Below are 12,851 nucleotides of genomic sequence, written 5' to 3'. Positions count from 1 at the left end.
GGAAGCCACGAAGGTCACGTGACTCGCTTTCTTGCGCCCCGTGTGTTCCCGGGGTGGTCCGGAATGGAACCCCGCCGCTGAGGTGCGCCTGCACGTTTACGTACGTGGGACACGGCTCACTTAAAATAGCGGAAAACGTAAGAAAACGGGGTGACAGCCATCCAGCCACCTTCCCCGCGACTTCTCCCCGGGGAGCGCTACACGCGGGGCGGGTCTGTGAGGGGCCGTGGAGGGGCCGCGTGCGGCCGGGCGCCTGACCTGCCTGCAGCAGGCGCATCTTGTCAGCATGAGGCAGCGCTTCCAGTAGTGGAGGTCCAGGCCCTCCTCCGTGAAGGACTCACTCCTCTCCCCACAGAAGATACATAAACTGAAACGAGACAGCAGCGAGAGATGAGGCGCGGAGGGGCCTGGACGCACGCGCGCCCTCGCCTTCCCTGGGCGGCCCCGCTGCCCTGGCCGGAGGCTCCGGCGGTGGGGGGGGGGGGGGGGGAGGGGGGGGGCGCGGCCCACTCGTTTGACACAAGTCGGCTTCGGGTCCCACAAGTTCTAACCCACCGGCACAATCAGGCAGAAACTAACTCGCATCGGAAAAAAAGGCAAAGACGTTCTACTGAAATTCCTTGCACATGCGCTGTGGCGGTGGCACAGGGGACGTGCTTCGCTGTTGTCACATCTGGTACCTTTAACAGCCCTCTGACAATCGGCCGCCAAGCAGTGTTGGGTAAAGTGCGGGGAAACCGGACACACCCAGAGTTAAGCCCGTCAGCGTGGAGGGCAATTTTCCAACTTGTACAAATGAGCGACGCGAGCCTATCAGCCCACAGGCTCGCAGTGCGCTGGGGCGAAAATATCTACTGAGTCGCGTTTTATGTGGCCGGTCCCTTCCATCTCTATACACCGGGCTGAGGATGACCCCACGCACTTATCTAAGTAGTGAGCGGCTGGGACTTCTGGGGCAGGACGTGCGGCTGCCTTCCCTCCTTCCGTGTCTGAAATGAGAAAGAAAAATGGAAAAAAAAAAAAAAAGGTTATTTTTTAAAATGACCTTTTGTAGGAATTATTTTCAAAGTTTTAGTAACCAGTTTGGTGTGAAATACACTTAAAAGCACGTGAGTTAACAAAGGTCGTACAATGTCCCGCCCTCCAGTATTTGCTGAATGGCCGAGGGGACCGAGCACCTACCCTGACTGTCTGCCTCCAGCACAGGGCCTGCCGTCGTCTCCTAAGACACAAGAGCAGAAAGGTCAGGGACAAATGGCTGCACAGTCTGTCCAGGGTGTTTTGACCCTGAAAGCAAATTCTTCTGTTTTCAGACTCTCTTTTTTCTTTTTTTTTTTAACGTTTATTAATTTTTGAGACAGAGAGAGACAGAGCATGAGCAGGGGAGGGGCAGAGAGAGGGAGACACAGAATCGGAAGCAGGCTCCAGGCTCGGAGCTGTCAGCACAGAGCCCGACGCGGGGCCTGAACCCACAAACCGCGAGATCATGCCCTGAGCCCAAGTCAGATGCTCAACTGACTGAGCCCGCAAGGCGGCCCTATTTTTAGACTTTCTACCAACAAGTAACACAGCTCTGTGAGCTCCCAACGCCCAAATACGTGCCTTCCCCTCTCAAGTCCCTGCCTCAGGCTCCTGTCCCTGCTGCCGCTCCCCTGCCCTCGCCGCTCCCCTGCCCCCCGCTGGCTCTTCAGCAGCTCACCATGGTACTGTGAGCTCTGGGCAGCACGTGACCGTTGCCCTGCCCTGTGGATGCCCAGGGTGCCCCTCAAACGCCATTTCCTCAGCCGTCTCCCCTTTCCTAGCTGCTCATGCTAGGGGCGCCCTCTCCGGCCCCCCAGCTCGCCGCCCCCCCCCGTGTGGATGAGCAAGCGTTCAGCCTTCTCTCCCTGGGGGTCCCAGGCCCCGGCTTCTCCTGACCAGGCCTAGCAGCTGCCCCGCCCACCCTGCTGTGGACGAGGCTCCAGTGCCCCAGGTGCAAACTGGGCCACAAACCGGGAGATCTGGGCTTCTCCCTCTCCCCCCACGCGACCTCCACGAGCCCACCGGCGAATCGTAGGCTGCACTTCACGCACACACAGGCCACCCTCCTAGCTTCTGCCCGCACGGTCCTCTCTCCAGGCCGGGGGCACTACTCAGGAGTCCTCCTTCGTGAAGGCTGGTGGCCCCGTGAAGGCCTCGGAGAGCAGATTTACTCTTGCTTGAAACCCTCAGACAGCTTCCTGAGTCACTCAGCTGTCCACTCAGCTCGTTATCTTCGGTGCCCTGTGGGCCAGCCACCCGGCTCCGGCCGCCCCTGAGGGCCCCTGGTGCTCAGGCTCGGGCTCTGGCCTCCCGTCGCCAGGCGTTTCCCAAGACAAGCTCCACGAGAGGCCCCCCGGAGCAAGGCGCCAGGCGGCAGTCCCTCCTCCGAAGCCGCTCCTCTGCTCTCCTCTGCGGTCCCCCACTCTCTCTCACAAGCTCCCTGAGTATCTGGATTGCTGTCGGATGCCACCGAGAGAGGACAGGGTCCCTGGGGATGGGGACTTTTGTCTGTTCTGCTCTCTGGCACACACCGTCCCCAGCCCACTGGCGGACCCAAGGGATGAAGGTCAGTCAGAGCAGCACTGTTCGTGGCAGGGACGCTGCTGGGCACCACGCCCTGGAACCTTCTCTCCCGCACAGCTGACACTTCATGCTCCTCCGTGGCTACTGCCCACCCCCTCTCCCCCTTTCTTTCTTTTAGAGAGACGTTCTTTCTACTCAAGGAACCGAATTACAAAATCAGTGGCATGCAGCTGGTGTTTATATCCCCCAAGCACCTCCTGACCCCCCCGCGGACGATGTCCCCCCGAGGCGGAGGACCCGGGGCTCCCTGAGGTGGAACGTCTACCTGAACCCCCCCTTTTTAGTGCACGGGAATCACATCTTCACATTCAGCCATATTTTCCTCCTTTGCCCCTGAAGGAGGCCGGGAGCTCCGGAGAGGAAATGTCCTTGTACCAGGACCGTTTAGCCCAGAAGTTTCCTCTCTAGGAAACCTCCCCCCAGGCGGCCGTTTTTAGACTTCAGCGGCTACCAGCCGCTCGTGCCACCGCCTGGGAGGTGAAGAGTGGGGACCCAGAATCTAACGCAGAGCAGCTAGTGGGAGGTCCCTTTATTCACCCCCAGACTAGTTTTAGAAGCACTCGCAGCAGAGAACACACACAGCCACCCGCCCGAGGCCACAGAAAGTCACGCGAGCCTGCCATGCGTCTGTCTGGGGGGCCGACACTCGGCGACCGGGGAAGGATGTGCTGACCTTGCCATGCTGGACTCCGGCCTGAATTTCGGAGAGCACTGCCAACTGCCCTTGTAAAGCTTTAATTTCTTCTTTCTTTCGTTTTTCCGCTTCTTCTGTAGCCGCTTTTTTCTGTGCCTGATATGAAAATTATTTTTTCGTTAGAACAGCTTTTTAGGATGGTCTTCGAAATTGGGAGGGAATTACGGCATATCAATTACATCTCTTATATGTTAGAACGGTCGCTGACAATGTAACGAGGGTTCAAAGTAAATTCGCCAGATCAGCCTGAAAACATTTACTGGCAGATAAAATCGCCAATGTTCTCCCAGCTGTCGTTGCTCCAAAACTGCGGGTCTCACAGGCAGCAAGAGCAAAGGCCTGCACCTGAGCTCCGAGTGCTGGTTTCCTCTACGTGCAGCTCCTCTGTCACTCTAGTTGGGGACCAAATAACCCCTTCGGTACAGGATCAGATCACAGCTTCACACAAACTAACATACCTTCGTGTCAGCATCTGTTGGTCTGCCGTCTATTTTAGCAAATCCGTCAAAAATTGTTTTATAGAGAACGTTCTTGCGCGTGGTGTTGTCGTCTGGAGGGAGGTACTCTAGAATAAAAGCCCGGTGCTGTTTATACATGTCCAAAATAATTCTAACCGCTGTCTCTCGAACCTCATACACTCTGTGCTCCAGGGCACTCACTGAAAACTAAAAATAAAGTTGGGAGGGGTTCTTGTGGTTACTGATTCTTACAATAACAGTATTTTTTCCAGCATAAAATAAAGGCACATGACGAGAATTCGAAAAACAGACCACCACCCACACGATTCCATTATGACAGAGAGTTTCTCACCGTGTGTGTCTCACACACGCGATTGAACTCTGGTCGTATACATAACTTTGTTTTGCTCTTTTCCACTTAACATACCAACAAGCATTTGTTTAGGTTACAACCTTCCATAAACTTCGCATTAAACATTACAAAATATTCCAATCACGGAGGAGAGCAAAGGTGATAAGCTTTACACGTCCACCATCCACATCACCAAACTGTAATTCTGCCGTGTCTGTGTGGGACCTCTGTCTTTCAGAAGCAAGGCGCCGCGGTGATGGCGAGAGTCCCCCGTGGAAGCCTCCTGGGCCCGCTGTCCTCCCGTGCTCCTCGGAGGCGTGGCTCTCCCGAGGCAGGCCTGCACGCTCCTTCCCGTCCGCTAGTCCACTAGCATCAGTGTGCGCGTACCATGGTGTGTTTAATGTTTTAAACAGCATCCTGCGCTTATCTGTCTGGAGCTTTCTTTCCCTGCTCGACACTCCTCTGTCAAGGACGCCCATCTGTTTGGGCCGCAGGCGCTGTCACGGGGACCTGTGGTGACACGTTCACCCCATCGCAGACTGGTGTTGCCGCGACAGTGGACCGACACCTCCCCGTGGTGGTCTGGGCGCCAGGCTGCTCACTTCCCACGGCGTCAGCCTGGCCACGGGCTCTTTGGTTTTACCCCAGAGCCTGCCTGCCCCCCACCGCCCCCCGGAGCGGCTCGCCCCCAGGTCTCCTCCCTCCCCCACTCTCTTGTACTCCCTCCCTGACAGCTCCCCAACCCCACTGGGGCTCCGGTCCATTCCTGCACCCACCACTGTCTCCTCCTGTCACCTCCCTCCAGCCGTCCCTGCCCTGGGCGTCCAGCCTGGACAGTGCGGTCCATCGCTAGGTCACTTCCAGCGTTCATGCACACCCTTAGAGTCTGGGACCCCGTCTTCTCCTGCGTAGTCGTGGGCAGACTTGAGGCACGTGCTGACTGGCCACCCCAGGTGTCACGGGGACCCCAGTGCGCAGGGCACCGGCTGTGGCATTTCCAGTCACTTCACCTTCTCAGACGTCCAGGGGGCGTTTCATATTCCTTCTTGTCTCTTGAACCTCTGCCATCGGGTCTGGCTTCCGTGAAGCCCATGTGTTCCCTGCTCCACACGCAGCCAGCCCACTGGGTCTTTACCAGAGCCACTCGGGACTTCGCTCCTGCGGTAACTGACCCCTCCTTCCCACTTCTGTTCATTTCTTTCTTCTTTTCCTTCCATCAGGGTCACTCCTTCCAGCATTCAGACGGACCCGAATGTGGCTACGGGCTCGACAGGCCAGCCTCCTTCTTCAGTGCACACAGCCGTGGCACCCTTCCCAGGTCCTGTGTGTGTGGGCCACTGCGGTCACAGGAAGTGTGCCGGGAGCAGCCTGGCCCATAAGGACATCCTCACCACCCTCTAGTCGCTTCCTTCATTCAGTGACCTCCCAAGTTGTGTGTGAAAGCTGGTGGTGGCGACCCAGGAGGAAGCGGCGGCCCTGAGGGCCTGCGTGGGCCAGAGCGCCGTCTCTCCTCCAGAAGTAGGACTGCAGGGGAGAGCCGCGGGCACCGCCCCCGCCAGCTTCCAGAACCGATGCTGACGTTGGCACCGTGGAGCGGGGCGCCCGTAACAGGAATTTAAGTGTGCAGGGCAGGCTCCAGGCTCTGTGCTGGGGAGCACGGAGTGAACGTGGGGGCGAGAAACATGGAGGTCCCCGTGGCCGCGGGGCTGCTGCCGCCAGAAGTGGTGGAGGCGGCTGGGTACTGTGTATGGGGGCTACCACCGGCTGCCCCTGGCATTTGTAGAAGAAGAGACAGGAGCTCAGGAGCGACCACTGATGGCCAACAGACTGCAAGTCGAAGCTCCTACGGGAGCCAGACACGCGGAGCCCACAGAGGAGGGAGAGACGGCACTGAAATCACGCCGCAGACCCTGCCCTCCGGCACCGACAGGAGCGAGTACGGGCGGCTGCGGGGGCTGCACCGGGCACCGTGTGTCCGCGTCCGGCCAACACGCTGGTGGCGTGCACGGAGCTTCCGTGCGGACCATGTGGCACCAGGGACGCGGGGCCTCTGCTGTGGCCGTTTCTCTCCAGCGGCTTCTTAGTTGCACTAGGTTGTCCAGGCAAACTCCCTGCACTTCCGTAAACCTGACGTTCTTGCGGACTCGGCATCCGCCTCTCTGTGACCTGTCCACCGCGCCCAAGATCTGTACAGACCAGTTACCGACTCGGGGCACAGCCAACAGCAGGGAGACTTTTGGTGCACTCGTTTGTGACATGAAACAGTGACTGTCTTTCTGAGGTCACGCATTCGTTCGTTCGTTCAACAAGCAGTGACCGGACACCCACCGCACCCCAGGCCCCCCTCCCGTGCGGAGGCCACGGCAGCACACACACAGGTGCACTTACCTTCATCACGTTATCGACGGTGAAACCCGTGTTCCCGGTGCCCAGGTCTCTCAGGAGCCGGGCCAGGAGGTCCACCTGACTCATTGCCAGATGAGCCGAAGAGTTGGCTTTTAACGGCTGTACCAAGTAAGGTGGGATAATCTGGAGAGACCTAACTTCCTTAAACAAGGCCATTTCCTATAAAAACCAACAGAACTTGTTAATTTTTACTGGAAAACGCTTGAGGCCACTTAGTATAATTTAGCATGATCCTCCAAATATGCTCGTGTTTCTGTTCGAGGTGTACTGATTAAAAATAAAACCCTAAAGGAGCCTGTGCGGCTCAGTCGGTTGAGGGTCCGACTCTCGATTTCGGCTCAGGTCGTGATCCCAGGGTCACGGGATTGAGCCCCGTGTCGGGCTCTGCGCTGAGCGTGGAGGCTGTTTAAGATTCCCTCCCAGCCCCTCTGCCCCTCTGCTCCTCTCCCCACTCACACTTGCTCCTTCTCAAAACAAAAACAAAAAACCCTAAAGCATGAGAAATAAAACCATGATCACCCAAAGATAAATGAAAGATTTCCACAAAATGTGATTGAAAACTTAAGATTTCTCTTCTCAGGATTTCCCAACTTTAAGAAAAAGGTTTTCTAATTTCTAAAATTCTCAAAGAAATGAGTGCTGTGCTACTATTTAGGAAACGTCAACTGAGAGCACAGCAGTCACAGACGGCTGGCGGACGGGGGCCTTGGGGGGCTCACAGGACAGCAGGTAAGTCCACCAGCAACAGACACGTCTTCCTGTAATTAACGTGCTTATCACTCAGCAACCAGACACAGAAAGAAAACGATAAGACACTAAAGCATATGGGCTGCAATACAGAAAAAAATCCATTAACAGTCAGGAGGCCACACCACCTCAAACAGCCTCTGGCTTTTCCAGAAGTTCCCTTTAGTCCGGGCCCCTGAGGGACTCTGCCCACGATCACAGGTGCGTGGGCGGCCAACCCCGCCCACAGCTCGTTCACGGCCGGCCCTGCGACCTGCTGCTGGACGAGGGCACCGCACCGCGGCACCTCCAAACTACTCGGAAAGCAGAGGTCTTAAAAATGACTTCATGGAGGAAAGACACGCTCTCATTTTCAACACCCCTTCTGAAAACCGCCATCTCCCCCAAACCGAGTCACAAGCAAGAGGGGGTGTCTTGTAGGACTTTGGCGTCACTTTTGCCGTATTAGCATAACTCCCCCCTCCTTTTTCATACTCAACAAACTCAAGTTTGTTACAGAAAATGAGATTCGTGGTTCTTCACACTAAAAAGGATCCCTCTGAGAATGTTGTGCAGGACCTTCGGGGCTCATAGACTTGCTGAAGCCCCAGCATGGACCTCGAGGCAAGAGCTCCCTCGGGATTTCCCACGATGCCTGGCCTGGAGGAGGCTCGTGTGCGGCAACAACACAACTACTTAGATTGAGGTCATTGCACATTTATCTCATCTCTTTGCCCCCAATTTCCTATTCTGGTTCAGCTTTCCGTCTAGTTTCACTAGAAGTTACCAGCGCGTGTCGACGCAAATACCAGACGAGCCAAACTATACTTCACCGAAGTTTACATCTAAGGCAAAACTCAGCTTTCAGAGCACAAGAGACGCAGGGCAGGGCGTCACGAAGGAGAACGGGTGACGCTCTTCGGGGAGACAGAACCTCGCAAGGCCCAACGGCTGCAGTGACACGCTTCTTTGCCGTTTCAAGCTTCACGGCGGCATCCGTACCTGGATAAAATTGGAAGCTATGACTCGGAGGCGAGCAGAGGAGTCTCCGGTCCTGGTGAGCAGAACGGGAACGGTTCTCTCCACACAGTGGGCCGTTTCGAGCTTGCTCAGCTTGTGTTTGGGAATATATTGTGTAATTATCATTTTCAGCAGTTTCAAAGAAGCCTGAAAGACCTAAGGAGAAAGTGGTAAAAGCCGAGGCACTCCTCTGACATTTACTGAGAACGATAAACACGAGCATCGTGTGGAACATCACGTGCTGCGGGGAGGGCCGCAGAGGGCGAGCTGAAAGCCACTTCCTGAACACAGCGCCTCGAGCTGGGAAGACACGTGCCCGCACCTCACGTGTCAGGAGGCACCCGCTTCGCCCTGGACGCCAAGCGTCTGACCTTCCTGCCGGGCCGGGGAAATGCGGACGGCGGTGCCGCCGGGCGAGCTCACGGTCACGGCCCCTGTGGGGTCGGGGGATTCGCTAACGGCCCCGGGCTCCTCGGGCTTGTGAAACATAAAAACGTCAACCGAGTGCCTGCGGGTCGCGGGGAGCCCGGTCTCAGCGGATGCTGCTTTAAAGAGCACAGCAAAGCTGGTGCCGTTCGAGAGCAGAACGCGTGGCCGGGCAGAGACGGACTCCGATGCCCTTCGCTGAGCACGCTTCGTGCCACAGAACCTTGATTCCCAGCGACACCCGTGGCCCCTCCCGGGCTACCCCGAGCCCCGGGGGCACCTCACCCGTACAGCCGGGGCCACTGAGGGGCGGAGGGGACTCACTGGGGTCACGAGGTCTCTGACGGCTCTCCTCACGAGGAAGATGGACGCTCGCAGAACGTTCTTCAGCTCCTCCTTGGGGGCTCCAGCGGGCATCTGCATCAGCTGTTTGCACAGTGCGAGCAGCGCGTCTTCCCGGTACGACCATGTCTTGGAATAGGCCCCAGCGACCTACCACAGACCAGAGGCTGCCTTACTCCGTGCAGGCGTTTCAGTGATGTCACGCCGCCCCCCAGGACCCTGCGACCCCAGCCTCTGTTTGTTCCGGATGGAGAAAAATCTCTCGTGAGAACAGAATTAATATGTACACTTAAACAATAATTTCTCTAACGCAGAACACCGAAGGCCTGCTAAAGTACAGAAAGTATCAGAAGTTCCGCCAGGAGAAATACTGTGAAGCTGGCGCCCAGGGGCCAGGGGACCAGGGAGAGGCCCACTGGGCTCATTTCAAGAGGAGACTGCCGTCCTCTGTTTTGTTTTGCCATCATCTCCCCCCTCCCCGGCCTGAGTTAGCAGGTTCTGGGAGGGGCAGATTTTCAACACGGGCTCTGGCAATACTAGACAGTATCTTCAACACTCGTTCATAAAATCTTAAGTTCTAGCTTCTGCGTCTGCTGTTTTATATAATTAATAATTATCAGAAGGCTTCAAGCGAACAACAAGGACAACAGGAAGCCAAGGACATCTCAGACACAGAGCCGTGGGCGCTTTCCCGCCCTCGTCCCTCCCCGTGACCCGCGCCCACCCGCGGGCCCGCTCGTTACCAGGGCTTCTCCGAGCACGTCCACGGCAGGGCTGGCCTCTCTCAATGCCTTCTCCGTCAAGGGCTCCGGCTCCCCAGTGGCAGCTCCTCTGGGAGCCTCACTGCCATCCCAGTCACTCTTCTCTGGTTCCAGGGCCGCCGCAGGCTGCTTCCGGGCAGCAGGAAGGGGCCGCTCATCGTAGGGCACGGCCTGGAGCTACAGGAGAGGAAGGGCGGCTACAGAGCTCCGGCGGGGCTCCCCCACTGCCAACACCATGTCTACACTGCAGGCTTACTGCTCTGCGCTTACCTGGTCTGAACAACGGTATTTCGCTAAATACCAGTTTCATCAGATTAGGACAACTTATGCGACGGCAAGATTTAATAGGAAAACTTAGACAGGGTCTCTATTCCTTTCCAAGTTCACTACAGACCTAACAACAAAGTGGCCCGAACTCCACGTCAGTTGCTATTTACTGCTGGTAATTACAGTTCACAGGACATGAACTGACTAGGGTACAAGTCATTGTGTTTTCTTGACAAGACTTCTGTTTCTTTCCATACTTTATGACTTAGAAATAACGATCAGGCCTCATTTTAAATGTGCTTGTCATCCGGCAGACCTCTAGGAAGACGGGCGGCCCAGCCGAGGACCTCAGGGCAGCCTTCTGCTCTTCCTGCTGCTCCGGGCGGGCGCTCAGCCCCACAGGTGTTCGTCGGGCCCCTGGCCCAAGCAGTGGGCGACACGGACTCCCTGCCTCCTGGGGCTTCATCCCCACGTGGAGACAGACACGCAACTTGACAAGTAAGTATGTAGCAGACTTCCGGAAAATTAAGTGAGAGCAGAAACTGCTGAGTCATTTCCCGAGGCAGGTGTCACCGTGACGCTTCACTCACACTTAATACCCACTGAGACATAAACGGGGGGTACACCGTGTGCGAGAATGAGTTTCTCATCTTCTAAAATCTACTCTGCTGTAAAACACGTTGATGTGGTAACAAGGGGCATGTTAGAGTATCATGTGCCGAGGTATTAAACATGACTTAAAGCAATGAAGTTACAGACAAGATGCTCCTGGGGAGGCAGCCACACCAGTGCCGTCCTCGCTGGCTTTCCTGGGCGTCAGGCCGCAGCAGACACTCCCCGTGCCCGCCTGGCGCCCTGCCGCCCCACCCAGAGGCCACCGGCCACACCGCCTGGCGCATGGACGGGAGCTCTGGCGAGGCCCTCCTCTGGTCCCTGTCACCACTTCTGGGCCGGCACGTGACGCATACGTTCAGGTGCGCACGGTCCCCTCGGACGGGACGCCGTGTGCACCTGAAGCCACGTGGCAGCTCCAGCCCCAGGGCGCCTCGGACCCACAGGAAGCAGAGTTGAGACAGGAAGGCAGCGGGCGTCGAGGACACTGCCGAGCTGCTGAATCAAACCAAGCCTGAACCTGCGCGGTCCCTCAAGTCCCTCGTTACTGAAGCCAGCAGGCCCCCAGTTTAGCCGGGTTTTCTGTTACCCACAACACAGAAGATTCTGGAAGCACGGTACCTTGCATGTGTACGTGACAAGCACATGACTCGTCCTGAGGGTCTACCGAAGGCAGTTTACGTTAGGCCGCACAAACACTGTCTCATTTATTCCTGGAAGCAATCCTTCCAGCTGCTGCTTGCGCCTGCTTACAGGTGAAGCACAGGCTCCAGAGGCCAGCATGTCCCGGGCCGCCTGCGGTGGGAGGCCCGGCCGGTCCAAGTTCACACAGGGCCTCCCTGGGAGGGGTGATTACCTGCCGGCTGCTTAGGCTTCGGCACTTACGTCCCTGTCCTGGAACGCAGGACGGGCGGGGGCTGTGCAGGCATGTGCCCTGATCCCCGCACTGGGAGAGCCCGGGCACCAACGGGTCCTCACTGCGTGTCTCTGATCGCGCTGCACCCAACGTGAAACCGAGTTACCTACGTGGGTCCTGAGGTGAGGGTCCGCGGCGGGCGGGGCCTGGTCCGCTGTGGCGGGCTGAGGAGGGCCCAGGGGACGTGCTGGAGGCTTTTCCTGAAGGAAGGGCTCTGCACGCAGGCTTTCTGGGGCTCTGTCCTCTCGCGGTCGAGACAGCGCTGGCTGCTGGTGGCGAGGACTGCCAGAGTGTGCCAGGGGCTGCAGGGGCAGGTCAGGAGGCCTTTGCACCTGGGGAGAAACGGGACCCTTCATTCCCGGGGCTGCTGCCATGCCATTCCGGGGAGGGGCGGGGGGGGAGGGCGCGACAGCTGAGGCAGGCCAAGGGGCCCCCAGTCCTGTCGCCCCATCTGACCCGTCTCTCGACGGCTGTGTGCACTACGGAAGTGGCGGCACGCCAGAGCGCCAGTGTGACCGCGAGCATACCGCCTGGGTCACTGCAGGGCGGAAGTGCGCGTGCACACCTGCCAGCAGAGACGAGGTACGTGGGCAGAGCGCGCCTGGCGAGACCCGAACCCGGCACGGCCGTGCGCTCCGCCCTATGGCTGCGAAAGCGGGTGCCTCTGTGTCATCGTGACATCGGTTAGCTCGCGCTGGGCACGGAGGGAAGTGCACCGGACAATCTCCTTTGAGGTACGCCTCGTACGTAGGGTAAGGAAACCGAGGCACAGGGTGGCCGAGGACTGGCCCTGAGATCACACCGCCAGCAACGGGGCCGGATCTGAGCCCAGTAGTGCCGCGGCAGAGCGCACGCTCTCACACGGACTCCGTTGTGCGGCTCTGGGCCTCAGTTTCCTAGCCTGGGATGTGGGATGGACACCACTGCCCGTGTGGGCTCTAAAGGTCCGAGGCACGGCATCTCCCAGGAGACCGTCTTAACGAGCCGGGGCTGTCGGGACTGTTCACGCTCGACGCTCCCGAGGCCACGAGGCACACGTGAGGAGGGCTGGCAAACGAGGAAACCGGGCTGGGGAGATGCGGGGAGATACGGGCCCCGGCCCGTTCCCCTCCTCCTCTCCCGTGAGTCTCACCGCTCGTGTCCAGCAGCACCTCCCACGGAGGCCGAGGGAGCTGAAGTCACCTATCTTTTCTTTGGATCTTTTAGTTAAGAAAGTTTTTTAAAGTTTTATTTTAGAAAAAGAGCACACGTGCGCGCACGCACAAGC

The 12,851-nt window shown here is 57.8% G+C and overlaps 1 protein-coding gene across 6 annotated transcripts in view; it reads right to left on the bottom strand.

Moving 5' to 3' along the window:
- The window catches only part of CEP104 (centrosomal protein 104), a 35,553-nt gene that overhangs the window by 8,713 nt on the left and 13,989 nt on the right, over positions 1 to 12,851 (bottom strand). For 5 of the 6 annotated variants that reach the window (XM_060623596.3, XM_060623600.3, XM_060623597.3 and 2 more), the window contains 10 exons: positions 11,695 to 11,916; positions 9,772 to 9,966; positions 9,011 to 9,178; positions 8,243 to 8,416; positions 6,497 to 6,673; positions 3,757 to 3,963; positions 3,278 to 3,394; positions 1,183 to 1,222; positions 923 to 989; positions 259 to 367 (listed from right to left, as the gene is read on the bottom strand). In XM_060623596.3, the coding sequence (XP_060479579.2) occupies positions 259 to 367; positions 923 to 989; positions 1,183 to 1,222; positions 3,278 to 3,394; positions 3,757 to 3,963; positions 6,497 to 6,673; positions 8,243 to 8,416; positions 9,011 to 9,178; positions 9,772 to 9,966; positions 11,695 to 11,916 (1,476 nt within the window). The remainder of the gene's footprint in view (positions 1 to 258; positions 368 to 922; positions 990 to 1,182; positions 1,223 to 3,277; positions 3,395 to 3,756; positions 3,964 to 6,496; positions 6,674 to 8,242; positions 8,417 to 9,010; positions 9,179 to 9,771; positions 9,967 to 11,694; positions 11,917 to 12,851) is intronic. The other variant, XM_078452518.2, reaches the window with a different exon arrangement.

Source organism: Panthera onca, chromosome C1 (assembly GCF_046562875.1).
Source record: "Panthera onca isolate mPanOnc1 chromosome C1, mPanOnc1 haplotype 2, whole genome shotgun sequence".
Lineage (NCBI taxonomy): Eukaryota > Metazoa > Chordata > Mammalia > Carnivora > Felidae > Panthera > Panthera onca.
Note: the sequence above shows the minus strand (reverse complement) of the source record. Positions and strands in the feature narration are given on the sequence as shown.